General features: G+C 36.3%; 1 protein-coding gene across 2 annotated transcripts in view; it reads right to left on the bottom strand.

Annotated features, from left to right (window-relative positions):
* The window catches only part of LOC150094577 (epithelial sodium channel subunit gamma-like), a 391,842-nt gene that overhangs the window by 156,819 nt on the left and 211,189 nt on the right, over nt 1-23,834 (bottom strand). For both annotated transcript variants that reach the window (XM_090412252.1, XM_090412253.1), the window contains one exon: nt 3,311-3,410. In XM_090412252.1, coding sequence (XP_090268378.1) covers nt 3,311-3,410 — 100 coding nt within the window. The remainder of the gene's footprint in view (nt 1-3,310; nt 3,411-23,834) is intronic.

Here is a 23,834-nt window from a genome sequence, read left to right as displayed (position 1 = left end):
TTAAAGCGATTCACTCCTGCCACATTGTTCACTGTCACTATCAGACAATTCAAGGTGATGACTAGTACAATGCCAGAAAATAACACTAAGAAATTTCTCTTGCATTAGCCTCCTTACACCATTACGCACACCAAACAACACGATTGCACATCACAAGTTACAGATAATAAATAAATACTCCTTTAAGTAATCTTCAGATAATCCCAAACACTCAAGGTGACTAATTAAAGAGTTTAGTTAGAATTCCTCTGGCAGTTACATCTAATAATTTGATCAAATCTAGGAAAAGACTCACAGGAGCCAAAAGTTCAGGAAGAACTACACGAACAATAACAATCAATGTTGTTGTGTTACTCACAGTTGTTGATTCATCAATAAGTAACAATATTTTGTTCTTGGAGTTCACTATATTGTCTATTAATGTTTTTCTCATTTCATTTGCGATATGGCTCACAATGTTAATGCAAGCATTTTCAGAATGAAGAATATATCCCATGTCTAGGCCATTAAGTTCCTGTAAATTTATTTCGTCTTCAAAGTTGTTAAATGATTGATTTCTCTTCGTAACTTTGCAAGCAGTTCGAAACACTTTTCCTGTTATGTCTTTATTATGAGACAAAGCATTAATTGTTGTTTGCGAGATTCTCCAAAATGACTGATTTTACCATTTGTCCACTCCGCTGAAATTTTCGTTCCCATGTGTTTATCGATGGCAGCACACATCCGACATCACGACACACTTTACTGCTCAACATTTTATTCTTGACATAAAGCCGCTCGTTTCTCCTGCAGAAGTCATTTTTCCTGCAAAAGTGTCCAACATTCAGGCCAATCATTATCAGAATCTGCTTCTTTTTGACTATGTGGATCTTCAGTCTTGGTTTTGTGATCCTCTTCACCAAGTGTATTTTCAGTACTAGTTTACTGTTTTACAGGATCATAAGTAGATTCAACAATTTCTGCTTCTTCAGCCTTCCTTTTTTTACTCATTGACATGAAGTGATTACTTATTTTACTCATTTTGATTGCACTGATTTAACTTAGATTAATTCAAAACTCACGTGAACACCTGCCTGTTGCAAAGTGAATATAGAACTGATAAACTGATATTGGAAGCAATCGGAAGTGAACAATTTCCTGTTTCCAGTTGCGTACTAACCTATGAAACAGGAAAGCACGATACCAACTTATGAGGAATCAAAACTGAAAATTAAATTTGTGAACACAGTACCATCTACCGGAATATTTAGAATACATTTTGCTGTCAATAAATCACAAATTTTTAAAAACTTAAGAAAAAAGATGCCGGTACTGCATACCACCAGAAAAAAAGCACTGGACCTACCAAATCCTTGCATGTTGACACTAGTTTCTTGGCTAGATGATAATCGGGGCTGTCTATACCTTCAACTATCAGCTGGAGCAGTATGTTCTGTTTGTGAAGCTTTGGTAAACCATAAATTCTAAGGGAACGAGTGTAGTGCAAAAGTAATTTTTTTAAACTGTATCTTCAGGCCAAGAAATGACTGATTTAAGTAACTTTTCATTTTCTTTTTTTTTTTTCCGATTGGTTGGGATATAGTTAAGAAGTTGATAGGTGCTGTTGTCTGAGACTAATTTATTCATTTTTTCTAAATATGTCATTTGGTTTAAAATAATTGTGGCACTGCCTTTATCAGCTCTAGTGATTACGATTATGATGTCCAGATTTGATTTCCGTGATAAAGGCAATGCCCAAGTTATTTAAGCCAATTAATTTATTTCCTGAGTGAGCTCATTGTACCAGAGTCTTAATAGCGCCAGATTTTTGACAAATATGATAACGTGAAAGCACATGAATGTAAAGTACGGTATGTGTTTTCATTCTAAAAACTGAGAAATTAGGCTACCCTCTGGTTGGTAAAGTAAAAATAGATCTAAAAAGGCAATCCAATTATCCTCTTCCCCCTCAAAAGCGAATTGGATATGATGGTGAAATCTGATGATTTTAGTGATGAACTCTTGTAAATCCATAAGTGAACCATGCTAAACTGCAAGGATCTCATCTGCATATCTGTATCATAAGGGTAGCTTAGAAAAGATCTAGTTAGGTTTCCATTGTTCAAATCATTCTTGCAGGTGAAGAATGAAGTTATCTTCACTCCACTTGAGAATGGTGAGGATGTCAGTATTTAAGTCACTGATTCTGGAATATCTTGAGGCTGCAATTATTTGAATACTACAGGGTTTCTGAAACAGGGAAGAAGGTTAGAGACAGTGTCATTAGTAAAACCATGAATAGGATTTGAAGTCAGAGAGAGAGAGAGAGAGAAGGTCACTGATATAAAGAAGAGCATTGGTCAGAGTACAGAACCCTGGAGTACTCTGGCTTTGATAAAGAATTCTGATAAGAGGAAGATATTCACCATCACATACAACAAGCATATATAGAGGTAACTAACAATGCAATCACGAAGTGCAGAAGGAAGACCTTAAGATGGTAACTTGTTCAGAGGCCTTGATGGAAAACAAGATCAAATGCCTTTGAAATATCAAGAGTAAACACATAAGTTTCTCTAATTCTTTCCATGACCTGTGTTCAAAGGTGGATAAGTTTAGTGAAGAGGTCTGCTGTAGAATGAAAATGGCAGAATCAATCTTGGTGATTGCTAATTAACTGGTGGGTCTCCAAGTAGTGAAGAAGCTGGTTGTTGATGACCTTTATCAAAGCCATCACCTTTGAGAGTACTGATGTTGAAAGAAACAAGAGACGATAGTTTGATGGCTGACTTTTGTCTCTCTTTTTATGTCAAGACTTGCTTCCCTGCTGAGGGTAGTTGCCATATGAATCTGACAGCTTGCATAGGCAATACAGGATGTTAATTCTAGGGCAAATTTTGGGCATAACTGGACCAGAAACCTTATTGGTATCACAATTAATCAGGAGATTTTCCTGATGTCCTTATGGTGAAAGATCAGAGGAGGCATGCAACGGACAGTCTGTGGTAGTAAAGGAGGTTGATTTACCTTGGTTGTCTAAACAAGAGTTGGAGGTAAGAGATAGTAGTACTTTAGGTAGTGTGCAGATGGTAGATTAAGTAGCATAGAGAGTAGGTTATGTGGTGTAGAGTGCCCCCCCCCCCCGCCTCCACACCATGATGAGTCTATGCAATGCAAGAAGATATGGAGTAACAGTAATAATAATAAAAAACACTGCAAAACATAATATTTATTCTTATGTTAATTCTGAAAACATTTCACATCACCCACATAACAGAATAATTTATAAAAACATGCACAGAAAAAGTATTTTTTAAATACATATACCAACCTTTCCAGCACAAGGGATATGGTTGAGGATAATAAATGAATTTTGAAACACATCCAACACTCTTCATGTTCAGGTTGGCATGGCATTCTTGAATGCATTCCTTTTAACATAATAAGTAAACAATATATAGGTTTTTTTTTTTTTTTGGTAAATTATCTTTAGGTGATACTTATCATAAACACAGTTTTTATCTCCATACAAATACAGAAAGTAAATGATTTGACATAGCAAAACTGTACTCTGATGAACATTTTCATTTCCAGAATACAAAACTTAATAACTTGATTATTATTATAATATCAACCTCCACAGCATCAGAAGACCCATCATGGAAGGTCCACTTAACTAATAATATATTTATCATATTAAACCATAAACTCCTTAACACTCTTAGCATTTGCAAACCATTCTCTTAATGCATTCCATTCACTTACAACTCTATGTAAAAAAATATACTCCTCACATCCCCTCTTCACCACCCTCCATTGTAGGAGGTACACTTAATTAACAACATATCAATTATATGTTGGAAGTTTTTTCACTTCATAAAGTAGAAATTAAGGATGCCAAGAAATTATATTCTTAGTTTAATCCTTTATCCAGGTGTGAGCAAAGTTTTTGAGTGAAGTATCTTCACAACTGAGCTATTTGTATATAAAAGCTGATGACTTCACATCAATTCGGGTATGTATAATGCTATGCATTGTGGGAAGGGACATACCCACAATGGTTCTATTTTTATTGAGGCATGTTAAAGTGCAGGGTTTTGTATTATGGGTGTTTCACTGTGAGACCCTAAAGGATCACTGCTAAACTCATCACTCCAGGACAGGAAAGTAAGCAGTGGCTCCACTCAGTAATAAGCAAAAACCTACCACTAAGCAGAGCCTCTCTACTCCACATGAAGGTAGCAAACAAATCCAAAGATGAACATTAAATGTCATCAGTGGGAACCAGACCCAAAGGAGATACCAAGGTTGAAGTAATGCAGAAATAATATATTTCCCATATACAAGTAGTGAAAAGGTGTATCATCTTATTATTAAAATACTCTGGATCAAAGATAAATGTTCGATGTATAATGCTATGCACTATGAGAAAGGCCGCTACCCAGACCAGTTTCGCCCATTATTGAAGTATATTTAAGTGCAGAGATACCTTTCCAAAAACTCTGAGTGATCTACAAGATCACTCTTAATATCATTGAGTAACTCTAAAAGCTACCAATCTCATTACTCCTGACCTGAACCACCCCAGGACAGGAAACTTAGTAATGGTTCCACCCAGTGACAGACAAAAACCTGCTGTTGAGTAGAGCCTCTCTATTCCCTGGGAAGTAAGCAAATCCAATGATGAACATTAATATAAATGTCATCAGTGGGAGCCAGATCCAGAGGGGATATCAAGGTTTGAACTTTATTGGTTGATGGACTGAGTCCTTGACTCTTTATCCCTTCATCTGGATTTTAGATTGTGGGTGATGAGATTATTGTGGGTAATTTACCCGCTCATTGTGAGCATTGAGGCTGTATCAACTTTCTCTTGCGATGGAGGATTTCAGTTTTTTATGTTTGAAATGATCTGAGGGCTTGTAGTCCGCTGCCTGTCGAACTAGCTGATTTGGGTGATTATCCATGATTGTGAAGAATTTCTCCGCAATGCTTGTCATGTAGGTCTTAATATCTGGAAGATTGGCTTCTTGATGTAACTGGATGTTTCTGATGAACCATGGGGCATTAAATGCCATTCTTAGGCATTTATTCTGTATTATCTGAAGTCTATTGATGTTGCTTTTAGTCGTGTGACCCCAGGTTGGAAAGGCGTAAGTTAGTTGTGGTCTGATTACCGATTTGAAAAGGAGGATTTTGTTGCTTATGCTTAGGAAGCTGTTCCTATTCAAAAGTGGATATAGCTGTGCTATAGTCTGACTTGCCTTAGTGGCAACACTATCATATGTGACTGGACGTTTAGACGTCTATCAAGATGAATTCCCAGATATTTGGTAGAATTGCGCCAAGGGATGATTTTATCAAACATTTGTATGCGTGTATTCGGTTCTGCTTTACGTCTGGTGAAAAGTACTGCAGAGCTTTTGTTTGGATTAATTGCGATACGCCACTTGGTGTACCAATCCTTCAATTCATTGACTGCTCTCTGCAGCTTGATTGTGGCCAGGTGTGGATGGAGGGATCTGGCTATAATGATTTAGTCATCGGCATACAGAGCAGTGATAGCTGGAGACAGTTTGGGAAGATCTGCCATGTATATGGAGAAGAGTAGGGGAGATAGCAGAGAGCCTTGAGGGACTCTGGCCGTGATTCTCCTCTCTGTGGATCTGATACCGTTGAGTTTTATTTTAAATTTTCTGTTATTTAGATATGATTTGATAAGTAGAACTAGTGGCAATGGAATACCAACTTTGTGTAGTTTAAAAATTAGTCCATGATGCCACACTCTATCAAATGCCTGAGTGATGTCCATGAAAACTGCACCAGAGTGTTGGTGCCATTCATACCCTTGGGTTATATGTTCGATAACTCTGTAAATTTGTAGCGTTGTGGAGTGGTATTTCCTAAAGCCGAATTGTTCATCTTGAATTATATGGTTGATATCTGTTGCCTCTTGAACCCGAGTGAGAATAGCACGTTCGGCTATCTTACCTATGCACGAAAGAAGGCTGAGTCTGTAGTTTTCAGGAAACTGTGTATTTTTTCCAGGTTTGGGAATTAGGAAAACGTCGGCAATTTTCCATCGCTGTGGGAAATAATTTAGCCGGAGGATGGCATTAATGGATATCAGGGTTGAAGTAATGCAGAAATCATATATTTCCCATATACAAGTAGTGAAAAGGTGTATCACCTTATTATTAAATTACTCTGGATTAGAGATAGATGGTGGAAGTTTTTTCACTTATTTATGCCATAAATTAAAGATGCATAACATTATACACACCTGAAAGGTTGTGTGTTTTGTATTATTGAATACTAAGGCAACTGATATGAAGTCATCAGCCTCTACATACAAATAGCCCGGTTGTCAAGATACTTCATGTGCAATCTTATTTGCTTACACTTGGGTAAAGGATTAAACCAAGAATAATTTCTTGGTATCTTTAATTTATATTTATCATAATGAACCTTACACTACTTAACAATTCTGGTATCCACGTTGCATTCTCTTAATGCAGTGGTTCTTGAACTTTTACCTCTGAGCCCAACCTGACAAAAGAAAACACTGTCAGCCCCCCCCCCCCTGCTAGTTTTAGGTTTTATTTATCATAATAGAAGTCATACTAAGTTTGACGTTTTATTCAGTTTATTTTGTGTTTTCTATATACTATTTAACAGTTTTTGACACAAAACAATTAAAGTATCACAATATTAGGTCTACTGTCATTAAGTCGCTGCTTTCAGCTGCGCATGTATAGTGTTGCCTGGAAGAGGATGCCGCCGCTGCCAAACTATCAATACTGCCTCTGGCATGCACGTTTTATAAGTGCGAGTGAAGAAAATAATTATTAGTTATTTTGAAATTCATGATAATTAAAACCTGAATCATCAAAAGTTTTTCTTTCTGTATTTTTATTTGTTGTTATTTTTAAAACTGATTTAGGACAGTTTTAATTTTTATCTATAGGAAAGTATGACGTACTCCCTTTCAAGGTATTCGTCCCCCCCCCCCTGGGGGTCGTGCCCCACAGTTTGAGAACCACTGTCTTAATGTGTTTCACTTATAACTCTCTACATAGAAAAGTTTTTCTTTCCTTACACCTCCTCTTCACAACACAATTATACAACTATCAGGAAAAGCTTCTAGTTTCTCTCATTTCTTCTTCCACTCTTTTTAAAATTCATGCTGTATTAAATCCTATAAAACCCCTTCATTAACTTCTCTATCTGTAAAACATCTCTATCGTATCATCTCATTTCTTCCTAACTCTGCAATGTATATTCCCTCACCCCACAACTAAAATTCCAGTCCTGATACTTCCACAGTCACTCGACTCTGGATCATCTTCAATGTTTCCACATCGCAATCAAAATGACTAAATCTGAGCCCAACAGTCCATGTTGGGCTCAGATTATAGGCTGACCAATGCTGTATTCCATGGCACAACCATCTCCTTATCCAGACTTGTTAATGTCCTCTTTATCACAGCAGCTATGTAATGTGCAAACTTTGTAGCACTTGTAATGCATGCTACAAAGTAGCCATCAGCACCATATTCTGAATCTTATCCACTCTTCCTGAAGTACAGGTCCAGTAATACAGTACACAGCCTTATATCACTGCACACCAAATTGCAACACATTGCACTTATTAATATTAAATCCTCACTCATCTGTCCAAACTGAAAATTCTATTCAAATCTTCTTGAAGGAATTATTGTCAGTAATATCCCTTAGAATTATCCCCAGCTTTTTCAGCAGATAACTGAAAATCCCCAGGCAATTATTAAAATGTCCCGAGTTAATTCCAAAAGTCCCACTTTTTTAAGTATCCGTCAGGAAAAAATAGATAAACGGATTTTATCTCGTTTTTAGTACCAATTTCTATTACAATGTTGATAATAATAAATTTTATTTATTATTTATAATAATAATCATTAGTATTATAAATAATATAACTAACTAATAATAACTAATGGTGATGTTCTTTTTTTCCCCATGCTTCTGTTATAACAGTATCTTACTTGATCATGTTATAATTTTTATCATTTTCTACTCCTATAATGCCAAAACGTAAGTGCAGTATTAATGATAATATTAAAAGAGAGTTTCCTTTCATTAAAGGTGTAGATGAAAATGTGGAAATGTACTTTATGTAACTGTAAATTTTGCATTTCACATGGTGGTCAGTCAGACATAGTGAAAACAAAAAAAAAATAAAGCTGCTGTTCGAAGTAAGGCTTTCAACTGCAGTATAAGTAATTTTTTAATTGTGAAAACCAATAGTGAAAGGGGAAAAGAGTTATCACTGGCAGCACAGGAAGCAACCTTTGCATATCAGATGGCGGTGCATAACCACAGCTTTAACTCCATGGGCTGCACAACAAACATTGTGAAAAAAAATTTTCAACGATAAATTCAGGTGTTCACAAACAAAGTGCAAGGCAATAATAACCAATATTACTGTGCCATTAGTGATAAAGAAGATTCAGGAAGAGCTAAAAGAAGTTCGTTTTATATCAGTACTAATCGATTCATCAAACCACTTTGACATGAAATTAGTGCCTCTGGTCATTAGATACTATCACTCAGAAAAAGGTGTGAAGGTGTATGTGTTGGAGTTAGTTAATTTAAGTGGTGAAACTTCAGAACTTTTATTTTCTTACGCATTGGAAGTGTTACAGAAGTTAGATCTCCTGAAAAAGGTTACTGCTATATTAGCAGATAATACAAACTTTGGCAGAAAGAAGAGAAAGGTAAAGGATAATCTGTACTTCAAAATGCAAGAAAACACTGTGAACAATTTAATTGGAATTGGTTGCCCTGCAAATGTAATACATAATACTGTGCAGACTGCTTCAGATTGCTTACCTATCAATCTTCAGTTAATAATTAACAAGATTTACCAACCTTTCCACATATACTGTGTATGAGTTGAGGAACTTAAATCATTTTGTGAATTCACAAACACAGAGTATAAAACTGTTTTGGGTAGTAGCAAGACAAGATGGCTCTCTCTTTTGCCTGCAATCCAAAGGGTTATCATGTTCCCTTCAATGAAGTCATATTTTCTTTCGATTGACAAATTTCCTATCCGTCTCAAAAATTTCTTTGAGAATCCGCTTTCAATCACACTCCTACATTTCCTTGCCAGCCAGTTAAAAACCTTTTATGATGATACCATTAAACGTATTGAAAAGTAAGATATAACAGTAATTGAAGTGAAGGATGAAACAAACAAACAAACTGGTAGAAAGGTTAAATTGTAGGAAGGGAGAAAAGTTTCTTACAACTACTGTGAGAAAACAGTTGCAAGAATTAGAAAAAGAAGGACACATAACAATTGAAAAGTTTGAAAGCAATGCAGTAGATTTCTACTGCACCTGTATTGAATATATTCAGGAGTGGTGTACACCATTTCTCACACCTCTTCAGTCTATGGATTGGATTAATTTGAAGGGACTCAAATTTGACTTGGAAGAACATACAAGAAAGCTACATATTCATGCAGACAGTGTCACCAAGTTTTACTGTGAATCAAGAGGACTTATTTGATGAGTTTGTGTGAAAAAATATTGTGAAAGCAAATTTGAAGTGAACAGAAGGATCAAAGTGTCAGTGATAAATGGCGTGAAATGTTTGCTCATTTTACAAAGCAGGGTATAAATTTGCTATTTTAATATTCTTATTCTGGAAATATTAAATGCCTAGTTAGTTTTTGTTTAGCACTGCCAGGAACTAATGCAGCTGTTGAATGTGTTTTTTCATTAATAAATGCACTCTCGACAGATGAAAAGAACAGACTTAAAATTGAGAGTGTGAAAGCTTTAATCATTGTAAAAACATATTTTAAGAATTTCTCTTGTGCTGAGTTCTATGGTCAAATATCAAAAGAAAACAAAATTCTTGAACATGTCCATAAATCTGATAAATATTTTTCTAATTAAATATGTTTGTGATTAATAATTCTTTTTTAAAGTGGATTTAATGTTAATCTATGTTTATAGCAGTATTTAAAGCACTTTTTTTTGTTTTCTTAATTTTTAACATGTCCCTTTTTTTACAAAATGTCCAGGAGGTTTTTTTTAAGTAAAAATTTCAGAATGTCCCAGATTTTAGTAAAACATTATGGGAACCCTAGGCTTAAGTGCTGTGAGGACATCATGTTGGAGATTTAATGGAATATTTTCAGCACTGGGAAAGGATTAAAACTAATGTTCACTTCCCCCACGAGTTTCGAAAATGATGCCTATTGAAACAGCTCACACACCATTACTCCCATCCCTAGCTTTTTCCCTTAAATCCCTCCTCTTCCCCCAAAAAATAACTTCTATCTTCAGATCCTTCTCTCAACCCCCCACCTCCCAAACACTTTCTACCCAGCCTTAATAATAATGACAATAATATATATATAAAAACGTGGATTTTTTCAAATAATTCCCCCACATTACTTTACCCCCACTTTCCCAAAATACTCTCCTTCCTTTAATAGCAGATGAAGGCACATTGCCGGGATAAGGAGACAGAAAACATTTATTTGCATTAAGGTTCTGCAATATCGACAGCACCTCTAATTCATCTGCCTCTATTCTCCCATCACTCAATGTTACATATGGCACTGCAATATATCCACCAGGATGATATACTCTTGCAAAGCAATCATTCAGTAATCAACTGCAGCTAACCCTTGAAGAACACGGGTTTGAACTGCATAATCCACTTATATGCGGGTTGTTTTCAATAAATATATCGGAAATTTTTTTGAGATTTGTGGCAATTTGAAAAAACTCGCAGACAAACAACATAACCTAGAAATATCAAAAAAATTAAGAAAAAAATGTTCGGTAAACTAAAAAATAAATTTAGTTTAATCCTTTATCCAAGTGTAAGCAAACAAAGTTTGTTTGCACCTGAAGTATCTTCAGGACTGAGGCAACTCGTGGTAAAGGTGGACCAAACTCTCATCACTACTTGTCTTAGTATCTCCCATAATGCAAACCACATCTCCTTGTGGACATGTATAATGCTATGCATTAAGACAGTGCTTCTCAAAGTGTGGTACGCATACCGGGGGGAGGTACGCGAAACGTCGTTAGGGGGTACGTGGCAATTTTTGGCTATGCATAATTAAAGGAGTCATTATATTTTTCAACAAACAGTGCAATTAGAGACAACTGGGATAAAACAGCACTAACTAATGAATCACATCCCCTCTCCAACAGAAACTGCTGTAGACCAAGCAAAACCATATGTTGCCGGTGGAACATATGGTTTTGTTTGACACCACCCCTGTCACTAACGTGTTAAAACTAAGAAATATATAGTGAATGTGTTTCAGATATTATGGAATTCGGTTGAAGGGAATTAGCATTTCAACTCAATCTTTGGTTCACGCGATCTTTTGTTAATACCGCACCAATCATGTGCAGTTCTTCACTGCTCTACATATCTTGAGTCTTGTAAATTATTGGTAATTTTTGCTTGAAATAATGGGAAAGATGACACTATTTGGCTATGAAGATGACTTTGTGATACACACAAAGAAACTGTTCTCGATGCCAAGAGTACTGATAGCGAGTAGGAGCTTCTTGGTAAGTCGCACCATTTTCAGTTTTTTTCTGAAAACTTTAGTTTCCGAAAATTCCTGCATGTATCTTGCAACACAATTTTTTAGCTTTAATTTCAGGAAAAAAAAAAGTTAGTTATATTCGAGTAAATACAGTATTTTTTAGCTTTCAAATTCTTACATATGGATCATTGGTTAAAGATTGGATTTATAAAACCCCCAAAAGAGAGCAATATAGAAAATACAAGTAGCTGTAAGCAACAAGAAAGCGTTGATATTGCATCGGATCAAATGAAATTGATGAGTGTGTCATCTGACATCTCTAGAGAATCAAAATCTCAAAATAAATCATATTTTTTGTTTACATGAACATATAAATCAAATAAAATAGATATTTCATTTTAATTAATATTTTAAATTAATTTATTAAGTATAATTAGGTATTTTTAATTAATTAATGTAATTATTTTAAAATTATTTAATTAGGGGGTATTTGGTAATAATGCACATTTAAGAAGGGATACGCAGATATCTGAAGTTTGAAAAACACCTGCATTAAGGGAAGGGACTCTCTATCCAGAAAAAAAAAAAGCTAGGTATGTTATGAATGCATAAAACATATGCAAATGCAAACAAACATAAAGATGCAGTATTAAATCATAACTACATAAAATTAACTGTTATTAATTAATTAGTTAAATTTATTTAATTAATTAGCATACAAAATAAAATTTTATGATAATTCATTCATTGGTGTATAGGCTAGGCTACGTGAAGCACTACCATAAAGCAATCATATTGCTGCTTCTTCCTTATCAATGCATGAATTATTATACATGTAAATAACTATGAATAATTTCTTTTTAACATTATCTTTTAATTTTTGACATCTAGTATTACTAATACATATAACATCTATTTTGTCTCATATAAGATAATATTGATGTAGGTATTGGTATCAAAAAAAATACATTTACAATACTGTAAATGTATTTTCTCTTCCTTATGATTTTCATAATAACGTTTTCTTTTCTCTAGCTTACTTTATTGTAAGTATACAGTATATACAAGGGTTGTTTGAAAAGTTTGGTAAATTTCCAAAAGACAGTGACACAATTCGTTCATTCGTACCAGTGTCAACACGTATCACATCTTTTTCATGATCCCTGGCAAAATTTTAGTTAATTTTACACAGTTTGACAAATCCTACTTTTTAGATTATTATTATTATTCAGGCCTCCATGGAGTCAAAAGACTTATCGCGGGAGGTCCTTCCTAAGAAACAAAGTCTATCAAGACTCATCGTAACAGGTCCCTCCTAAGAAACACAAAGTCTATCATACCACTCCTTAAACTCATTGACCGTTCCTGCTCTCACCACTCAATCAGGCAATTCATTCCATGGTTCAACCACCCTCCATGCAAAGAAACCACTCACCCTCTTGCTCACAGCTTCCTTTCGTAACATCCAAGGATAGCCCCTTGTCCTCACTCCTTCCTGCTGTTCAACCAAACGAAAGAACTATCCAGTGTCAACCCTGTAACCACCTCTCAACAGTTTAAAAGTCTCAATCATATCACCTCTCCTATCCACCAAACTCTGCAGTCCACATTCCCTCAGCCATGCTTCATAACTGACATTGTACAGTCCTGAAACCATCTTTGTTATCTGCCTTTGTACCCTTTCCCAAGTTAGTTTATCCCCTTCAAATCCTGGGGACCAAATCTGAGAACCATAGTCTAAGTGTGCTGTGATCAGAGTCTTATCCAACAGAATGATAACCCTCTCATCTCTGCAGGTCAGTGTCCTCATAATTGCAGCAATCCACTGTGCTACCTTCACCACCTTTGCAATATGTCCCCTAAATTTCAGGTTTCTATCAATCATCAACCCCAGATCTCTTATCTCCCCTACTTCCTCCAGTTTACCTCCTCCCATAGAGTATGCAGCATCCCATCGATGTGTCCCAAGCCTCAAGACCTTACATTTTGCTGCATTAAACCGACACCACCATTCATTTACCCATCTATCTAGCTTATTCAAATCCTCTTGCAGGGCTATCACATCTGTACTATTACTAATAACCTTTCCCAGCTTCACATCATCCGCAAACAACTGAATATCCCCTTGCAATCCACGGACAATGTCATTGATATAAAGGTTAAGCAATATAGGTCCCAGTACTGAGCCATGTGAAACCCCACTTGTAACCTTCTGCCTCTTTGATATTGTTCCACCATACACAACTCTCTGATACCTCTCGGACAGCCAATTCTGAATCCAGTTCACCAACCTGATATCCAAATCCATGTGCTGCAACTTAAATATCAGCTGATCATGTGTAATCCTGTCAAATGCCTTCGCTAAATCCAAGAAAATGGCAGTATATGCCTTTCCCTCATCTACTGCTCTTGTAACTTTAATATAAAAGGCTAGCATGTCACTAAAACAAGAGCACCCCTTACAAATCCATGTTGACTCTCACAGATAACATTACCGTTATCTTCCCAATGTTGTATACGGTCCCTAACTAATTTCTCCAAGATCTTAACAACTACTGATGACACACAAACTGGCCTATACTTAGACACTTCCAGTCTGCTACTGCCCTAATGCAATGGCACTATCTTACCTTCCTTCCATTTCCTGGGCACCTTTCTCGCAGGCCAGAGTTTCATTGATAAGCCAGGTCAAAGGCACTGTCAGTTTTTTAGCACATTCTCTCAAAATTCGTGGTGAAATACCATCCAGTCCCACAGCTTTACTGACATCCAAAGTACTCAGCATCTGGAACACACTCTCCTCCTGCTGCACTTCTACACCTCAAACCTGCCCTATCCCTCTAGCATTAAAACTGACTTGTCCAGGATGAAATACTCCAATAAAGTGTTCATTGAACAATTCCACTATGTCCTCTGAATCGGTCACTCTATTTCCATTTTTATCCCACAATATCATTCTTCCGCAGTCATTTCTCCTCCTACTGGCCACATATCTAAAAAATTCCCTACGATTTTCTTTGGATCTTAGGGCCAATCTCCTCTCATATTCCAGTTTTCATTTGATGCTGTTGGCACACTCTCCCTCGATGAGTCTTTGGACTCCCTGAAGGTGTCAAATAATAATAATAATAATAATAATAATAATTAGCTTTGGCCTTCCTTACCATCCTTGCCATTCATCACCCTTCTTGCATGTTCTCTGTACTGCTCTTTTATTTATATTCTTTCTTGGAAATCTTTTATTTATATTCCTTCACAACTTTTTCTACATCTCCTGCTTAGTGATGTTATTCATTCATCAAACCTACCAGATCCTATCTACCCCCTCCTACTATCCACTAACTAATCCTATCTGATTTATTCTTCTGGCTTTAAGTGTACAGTCTGATATTGCTTTCTTAAAATACCCCTTGACCATCACCCATGCACTACTAAGAACTCTCCTGTTCAAATTCTCATGACACTGCTTTGACTCCTCAAATTAACTAATTTAGGAAGCGTCAGGAGCTCCACAGCTTAATCTATAAGAATAATGCTCTTTTGTTTGAAAATCCTGGGTTTTAATCCAATTTTGGATGTAAAGAATCGTTATAAGAGCTTTCAGAAAAAAGTGAGGAAGCCATTCATATAGTGGTAACAAGGTTTTCATGCCACAAGACAGACAAACAGTCAGAAAATACACACACTTATAATACTAGGCAGATAAAATTCTCCCAATGAGCCTTATGGCTCTAGGATGTCCATAATAATAATAAGATTAACTGTACTATCACAGCATTAATTAGGTTTCTATGAAGCCAAAGTCACTTGGCTTTATAAAAAAAAATAAACGTGCCATTTAGCCTAACTTGATAAGAAGAAGCTGCAGAGTTTTGCTGGTTTCAGCCTCAAAACAGAGAACAGCCTGTTGCAGAATGCAAAACACTATAGTCCAAGTGATTAATAGATCTATCAAAAACAGTATCTATCATACTTTGCCTTGAACTCATTCACAGTCATGGCACCCACAACAGACTCTGGCAGCTTATTCCACTCATTCATCTCCAAGTAAAAAACCTAGCTCTAAGACCCTTGCTAACCACATTCTTGTCCAGCTTCCATGTATGGCCCCTAGTCCTCCCACCACCAGTCCTATTCTCAAAAATATCTTCTGAATTAATCTTATAGAAACCCTTCAGTAATTTGAATGTCTCAATCATATCACCCCTTTTCCACCTATCAACCAATTTCTGCAACCCACAAATCTTCAACCTGTTCTCATAAGGTTCATTGCATAGACCTGCTATCATCTTGGTCACTCGTCTCTGGATCCCCCACCCCATCCAGAAGAAACCATGGTACCCGTATCTGGGCACCGTAGTCTAGATGGGGTCTTATCAAGGCTCAATACAGAGGAACAATAACTTGTTTGTCTCTGCTTGTTAAAGTATTTTTCACCAACCAAGTGATTTGATGAGCTGAATTAGCCACTTTTGCGATGTGCCCCCTAAACTTCAACTCCCTATCCACCAACACTTCTAAATCCCTGGCCTCATCAATCTTCTGAAGTACGGTTCCACCAATGTGATATACTGCTGCTAACCTTTTCACCCCAAAATACATAACCTTACACTTTGCCACATTAAACTGACATTCATTTTCCTTAGCCCAGTCCTCCAAACTATCCAAATCATCTTGCAAAATTTTGACATCCTGTGCACTCACTATAGCTCTATTCAACTTTGCATCATCAGCAAACAAGTGAACACTTCCTCTCAGATCCTTTCTTATATCGTTAATGAACAAACTAAAAAGTAGTGGTCCAAGAACAGAACTCTGCGGCACACCACTAGTCACAGGCCGTCTTTTGGACTCTACTCCTGAATAAACCACTCTCTGATATCTCTCCATCAACCACCCTCCTATCCATCTCACCAACCCTATATCCATCCCCACATGCTGCAGTTTACTGATTAGAATTCCATGTGGTATCCTGTCAAAGGCCTTAGCAAGGTCCAGTAGAATCACTATAACCTATTACCCTTATCCAGTTCAACCGTCACTGTGTTATAAAATGTGACGGTTACTGAGGCATGATCTACCCTTCACAAAACCATGTTGTTCCCCCATGCAGTATCCCATTTTCATCTATCCAATCCTGTATTTTTCTCTTGACTAATTTCTCCAAGACCTTGGGGAATTGACATAATGAAAGTAGCGTATTATTATTATTATTACACAGTCACCTCAGTAGAGTCTGAAGAATTTTTTGTGGGAGACCTCTTCTTGAACACACTGACATTCATTCATTCACCACTCTCTAAGTGAAAAATCAAGTCCTCACACCCCTGCTCACAACACTCTTACTCAACTTCCACAGATAACCTCTTGTTTTGCCCCTCTCTAGTCAATTTCCAAAACATTTCCAATGCATCAATCCTATAAAATCCATTTAAATAACTTGCAATGTTTTTATCACATCCCCTCTTTTTCACCTACCCTGGCAAACTTAACAATATGTCCTCTGATCTTCAACTTTCTATCTAGGGTGCGAAATGATAGTTGATATTTAAGTTGCAAACCATGGGGTTGGATATCAGATTAGAAAAGTGAATTGTAAATTGACTGTCTGATAGATAGCAGAGAGTTGTGTATGGGGGTGTGGTATCAAGTAAGAGGAAGGTCACACATGCCATTTCACAGAGATCAGCACTGGAACTTTTGCTTTTTTTAATCTTTATGTCAATGACACTGTCAGTAGGTTGCAGGAAGATAATCAGTTATTTGCAGATGATGTTTTGGCTCTTCAAGAGGATTTGAATAAGCTGGAAAGGTGGGAAATGAATTGTATATATCAGTTTAATACAGCTAAATGTAAGATCTTGAAAATTGGGCTCCAGAGATGTGAGGCTGCACTCTATTGGTAGATCTCTACTTAAGGATGTCGATGAGTTAAGAGATCGTTTGGTGGTTGCTGATAAAAGTTCTCACAATGAGTCTTATGACTCCATCGTAGTCCAAATAATAATAACAACAATAAATAGCCTGACTTTGAAATTTAGGATATATACCGCAAAGTATATATCCTAAACTTAGTATTGCAGCATGATGCTGCAATACTAACACAGACTTTAACCAACAGAGATAAAAGAGTGGTGATTCTTTTGTATAAAGTCCTGATCAGACCACGGGATTTGAAAATGATAAATTAACCTTGTAGAGGGTACAGAGGCAGTTAACCAAAATGTTATCAGGACTCTACAATGTTCATTATGAGGACAGACTGAGAGCATGAAACTATAGAGTTTGGTAGATAGAAGACAAAGGGGTAACATAATTGAGAGGCATTTACAGGATTGACACAGTGGAGAGGGGGATTTTTCATATAGCAAAGCAAGAGGCCATCCCTAGAATCTGTGAAAAAAAAAAAGGTGGAAGTAGGATTAGAAGTAGTTTTTTATGTGGAGGATGGTTGGATATTGAATACATCGCCTGACAGGAGCAAATGGGTTTAAGGAGTGGTACAATGGACTTTGTGTGGTCTATGATGGGCCTCCAGTGATGAGTCTTACGATTACATGGTCATCCAAATGATAATAATAATAAATAGCCTAGTCAGCCAATGTCGCTTCCTTTGTACATCCTCCTAAAATGTGAGCTGATATCTCAACTAATTCCATGACAATATTTGCATTAAGATTCTGTAATATCCTAATTACTTCCAATTCATCAACTTCTATTCTGACATCACAGCAATATCCTCAACTTGGTTGATATACCCTTGAAAAGTGGTCACTCAGCTATTTTGTCTGCTTCTGTCACCTCACTACCATAAGAACTCGTTATTCTTCAGCAGTTGGCCTGCTCGACTAGTTTCTTCTCATAATCTGATTTTGCCTTCTTTAGCATGCTAGTCGCCTTTCTTGCTTGAGCCTTGTACTGTTTGTGAGCTTGCTATTCCTTAATATATCCTCTATAACACGTTCTTATTTTTGCAGTTACTGCTTAATAAAACCCATTCATCTAATCAACTACCTATTCAACTAATGCCTGCTGCATTATCCTCCTTACCTTTGGGTATACAGTCTGATATTGCTTCCTTTAGATACCCCTTGACTATCTCCCATATACTACAGATATTTTTCACTTGCTGATTTATAAGTCATAGCACTGATTCAAGCTGCCTTCCAAGCTTGTCATAATATTACCTGCCTTGTAGTTCCACATATACTCCCAAGTCAAAATTTCATGATCACTCTACCTTAATGGAGGCAATGTGCCCATCTTGATTATCGACAAACCTTCTGATGTTATAACTATATCCAACACTTTCATACCATCAGAAGTATTTATATCTCAGCAGATGTACAAATTTAATTGTAGTGCAGTATGGAATGAAGGGTTGGCTGGAAAGGAGATCAGTACAGTTTGAGTCATATTCAAGAACTGTCTTGAATATTCAAGAAATACAGAGGAAAAAGGAATTATGGAGTCAGTATAAGAAAAGTGGTAATAACCAATTCCACAAGGATTACAAAGCCCAGATAAGGAGGATGACGTGGTTGGTAAGGGTAGCAAATGGCTAATGAAGTAATGAAGCCCAAAAAAAAAAAAAAAACATCCTAGGGAGTTCTTTCAATATGCAGCCAGCAAAAAATAAAAATAAAAATAAAATAAAAAATTATGGCAGGATGACACTGATTGAAAAAAATGGTATAAGAGCAACTGCTACAGTTCAGATATTTAATGAATAGTTCATAAAGGGCTTTCATTCTTATGAATGTGACATCATGGAGAGTTTGAGAACAGTTGATAATGAGTAAGAGAGACTGACTGTAAGTGAACAAGAGGTACATGGGGAACTGAGCAAACTTGATGTTAATAAGGCTGTGGGACTTAATAATATATCACCACATATTTTGAAGGAATCTGCCAGAGAGTTGGCATCTGCCTTGCCATGTTTAATATGAGTCTTGCAATGGATCAAGTTCCAAAGAAGTGGAAAGAAGGCATGCTTTGTGCACCTTCATAAGGGAAGTGACAAAATTCATGCATCAAATTACAGGTCTATCTATGTGTCAGTTGTTGTGGTTAAAGTGTTGGCAAGGCTGGTAAGAACCAGGATCCAGAATTGGGTCCAGAATGGACAATAATGGTATTATCTTTGATGAAGAGCATGGATTTGCTAAAGGGAGATCATGTTTTAGTAATCTACTTACTTATTACAATAAAGTGACAGTTTCATTGGACAAAGAAAATGGATTGCAAAGGCTTTTGTTAGATTACTGCATGACAAGTTGATAGTCAAACTAGAGCAGATGGGATTGGATATTAGTAGGCTGACCATATGTACCGTTTTGAATGGGACGGTACCATTTTTTTTTTTCATATTTCCCAGCCGTCCCATCATTTTAATAAAAACTATAAATATACTTTAATATTGGCCAATCATTAATTATTATTCATAACTATTATCGTATATCAGTATCATAGATACCAGTAATTTGTACAACCATGGAGTCGAATTGTTCAATACTAAATATCAATATCTACAGTGATTTATTCAGAGAAAATAAAAAAATACATGTTGCCAATACATGTGTGTCTCAGATGTGCTGTCTGCTCTGCTGTAGTGTTAGTTTTTGTCTTGCCTGTATGCTAACTGGTGGCTTGGTTTTTCAATGCTGGTGGTTTAAATTTCATATTTTTTTAAGTTTTAAGTCTTATTTTTTAAAGCTCTAAGTTTATCCTTGCAATGTCAAAGAGGCAAAACTGCAGTTCTAATGACAATCTCCAGAAAGAATTCAAATTTATTAAACTGAACAAGATGTGTAGTGATGGAACAAAAGTGGTATGCCAACATTGTAATGTCCATTTTTCCATTGCTCATGGAAGCAGAAGACACATCAACCAACATCTATGTAGCTAGAAATATAAGGATGCTGAAAAGACTCTGGATTCAGTTAAAAACATCAGCTCATTAAAAATATTACCATAAACATCGTTTATGGTAATTTTATCACTTTTACTATCACCATCATGCTGATAGTGAATAAAATTACAGCAAGTGAAGCTCTTGTTGCTTATTATACTGTGCATCACGGCCAAAGTTTTTGTGCAAATGACTGCTTGTCGACATTGATAAATAAAATTTATGAACCAAAATTTTCTTCAGCACATTCCAAATCATAAGCAAAAATAGCAACATTTTATCACTATACATACTGGGAAAAGTAATAAAGGTTTTGAATGAAACAAAAAGTATAACAGTCAGTTTAGCTGCATCACACAAAAAAGACATCAAACTTTTTCCAATCATTGTGCAGTACTTTTTGCCAAATTGTGGTGTTCAAGACAAAATTACAGACTTTATTTCCTTACCTGGTGAAATATCTGACCTACAATGTGCTATTTTGAAGGACGTAAGTGACAAATTTGCCTTACGAAACAAAATTGTTGCTTTATATGCAGATAACACGAACACCAATTTTGGTGGTTACAAAAGACTTGGCAAAAATAATGTGTGACAAAAACTTGAAACTGAACTGAAGAGGCAGATTATCGGTATTAGTTGTGGGGGACACATTATACACAATTGTCTCCAGTGTGCTCTTGACTGTTTGCCAATTGATATTGAATGTTTTGCAATGAAAGTATACAAATATTTCAATATATCCAGAGTTGAAGTGCTGAAAAATTTTTGTGACTTTGCAGGAAACAATTATGCTAATTGTTAGAGCATGGAAATACAAGATTTTTGTCTTTGGGTCCATCGTTCTTATTTTCTTTCTCAAGAAAATTGCCCTATTATGTTGCGAAAAATGTTTGAAATTGTGATTGTCATTTGCAAGAGATGAAGTGTCTACATTCCAAACATATATTAGCTTAATTGAAAAATATAACATTTCAGCTACAGAATTAGCCATGAACATTGAAAATCTTGCAAACAATATACAGTCCAGAAAAAGTGAAGTGTTTGTAACTACTGATGTCAAAAAAAAACTGAAAATGTTAGTAGATTCAGGAGAAATTAATGTGGCTAAGTTTTTTGAGGTATTTGAGATTTTCTATGAAACCAGCTTAGAATATATCAACAAGTGGAAGTGCAGTTTAGGAAACACTGAGAAGTTCAAGTGGGTGCTACTAAGGATGACACCTGAATGGAAAGAAATACAGGATAGCCTGAACAAGGAACTCATCACATGCACAGAAACACAAGAAACTCGTGTATTCAATCAGTGGACCCTCATAAAATCTATAATTGTGAGGCAGTTGGATACATGAAATAAAGAAAACATTCCTGTATCTGATGAATGAGTACAGATTTTTTCTGAAATGAGTAAAAAAACGCCTAGCCTTTTAAGATTTTTGTACAGTTTATTCTTTGTCTTCTAGGAAGAACAGCACCTGTTGAGAGAATATATTCTGTTATGAACAGTATGTGGTCAAAGGAAAAATCTAGATTAAATGTTGAAATAATGAAGGCTATGTTAGTTGTAAGATGAAATTGTGATATGCAGTGTGAGACGTTTTAATAAGATGTGGAAAGACAGAAATTTGCTGTGAAAGACCACTTCATCACAAAAATATTCATGTTCAAAAGTCTCAATCATATCACCTATCCTTCTTCCATCTACCAAATACTGCAGACCACATTCCCTAAGCCGAACCTCATAACTAACATTGTACAATCCTGAAACCATTTTTGTTATCTGCCTCTGTGCCCTTTCCATAGTTAATTTATCCACTTCAAATCCTGGGGACCAAATTTGAGAACAATAGTCTAAGTGTGGTCTGATCAGGGTCTTATACATTGAAATGATAACTATTTTATCTCTGGAAGTCAGCATCCTTCTCAGTATTGCAGCAATCCTCTGGGTTATCTTCACCACCTTTGCAATATGTTCTTTGAATTTCAGGTTTCTGAAATTCAAAGAACATTTGAAGACGTTTTATGATAAATTCAGGTTTCTGATGATTTCAGAAACCTGAATTTCAGGTTTCTGAAATCATCACCCCCAGATCTCTTGTCTCCCCTACTCCCTCCAATAGAGTATGCAGCCTCTCATCCATGTATCCCAAACTGAAAGACTTTACATTTTGCTGCATTAACCCAACACCCCCATTAATTTGCTCATCAGCCTAGTTTATTCAAATTCTCTTACAGGGCTGCCACAACTGCACTATTACTAATAATCCTTCCCAGATTCACATCATCTGCAAACAACTGATTATCCCTGCAATTAACCAACACTGTCATTGATATAAAGGTTAAAAAATGCAGGTCCAATTACTGAGCTCTGTGGGACCCTGCTTGTAACCTCCTGCCTCCTTGATATTGCCCCACCATACACAACTCTCTGATACCTATCAGACAGCCAATCCTAAATTCAGCTGACTAACCCGAAATCTAAACCCATGTGCTGCAATTCAAATATCAGCTTATAATGTGGCACCATGTCAAATGCCTTTGCAAAATCCAAAAAAATGGCAGTATATGCCCTTCTTCCTCATCAACTGCTCTTGTAACTTTATTATAAAAGGCAATCATATTACTAAAACAAGATCCCCCCCCCCCCTTCACAAATCCATGTTGTCTCTCACAGATAACATTACCCTCATCTGCCCAATGCTGTATATGGTCCCTCACTAATTTCTCCAAGAGCTTAACAACTTCTGATGAAACACAAAATGGCCTATAATTAGACATTTCCACTCTGCTACTGCCCTTATGCAATGGCAATATCTTACCTTCCTTCCATTCCTTAGGTACCTTTCCCACAGCCAGACTTTTATTGAAGAGCCAGGTCAACAACGCTGTCAGTTCTTTAGCACAGTCTATCAAAACCTGTGGTGAAATACTATACAGTTCCATAGCTTTTCTGGTATCCAGAGTACTCAGTATTTCAAACACACTCTCTTCTTGCACCTCTAAACCTCGAACATGCCTTATTCCTCTAGTATTAAAACTTACTTCTCTAGGATGAAATACTCCTATAAAGTGTTCATTGAACAACTCCACTATGTCCTCTGCATCACTCACTCTATTCCCATTATTATCCCACAATGTCATTCTTCCCCAATCATTTCTCCTCTTACTGGCTACATAGCAAAAAATTTCCCCAGGAGTTTCTTTGGATCTTAGTGCCAATCTCTTCTCATATTCAGTTTTGCCTTCCTTACCATACTAGTCACTCTCCTAGCCTGAGTCTTGTATTCTTCATGCATCTGCTCTCCAACACTCTCCTTATATCTCTTTCATAACCTCTTTTTCAACTGCAGTTTCCGTTTGATATTGTTTGTCATC

The sequence above is a fragment of the Typopeltis vanoorti genome, chromosome 22 (assembly GCF_054136105.1).
Source record: "Typopeltis vanoorti isolate ZY-2024b chromosome 22, IOZ_Tvanoo_1.0, whole genome shotgun sequence".
Lineage (NCBI taxonomy): Eukaryota > Metazoa > Arthropoda > Arachnida > Uropygi > Thelyphonidae > Typopeltis > Typopeltis vanoorti.
Note: the sequence above shows the minus strand (reverse complement) of the source record. Positions and strands in the feature narration are given on the sequence as shown.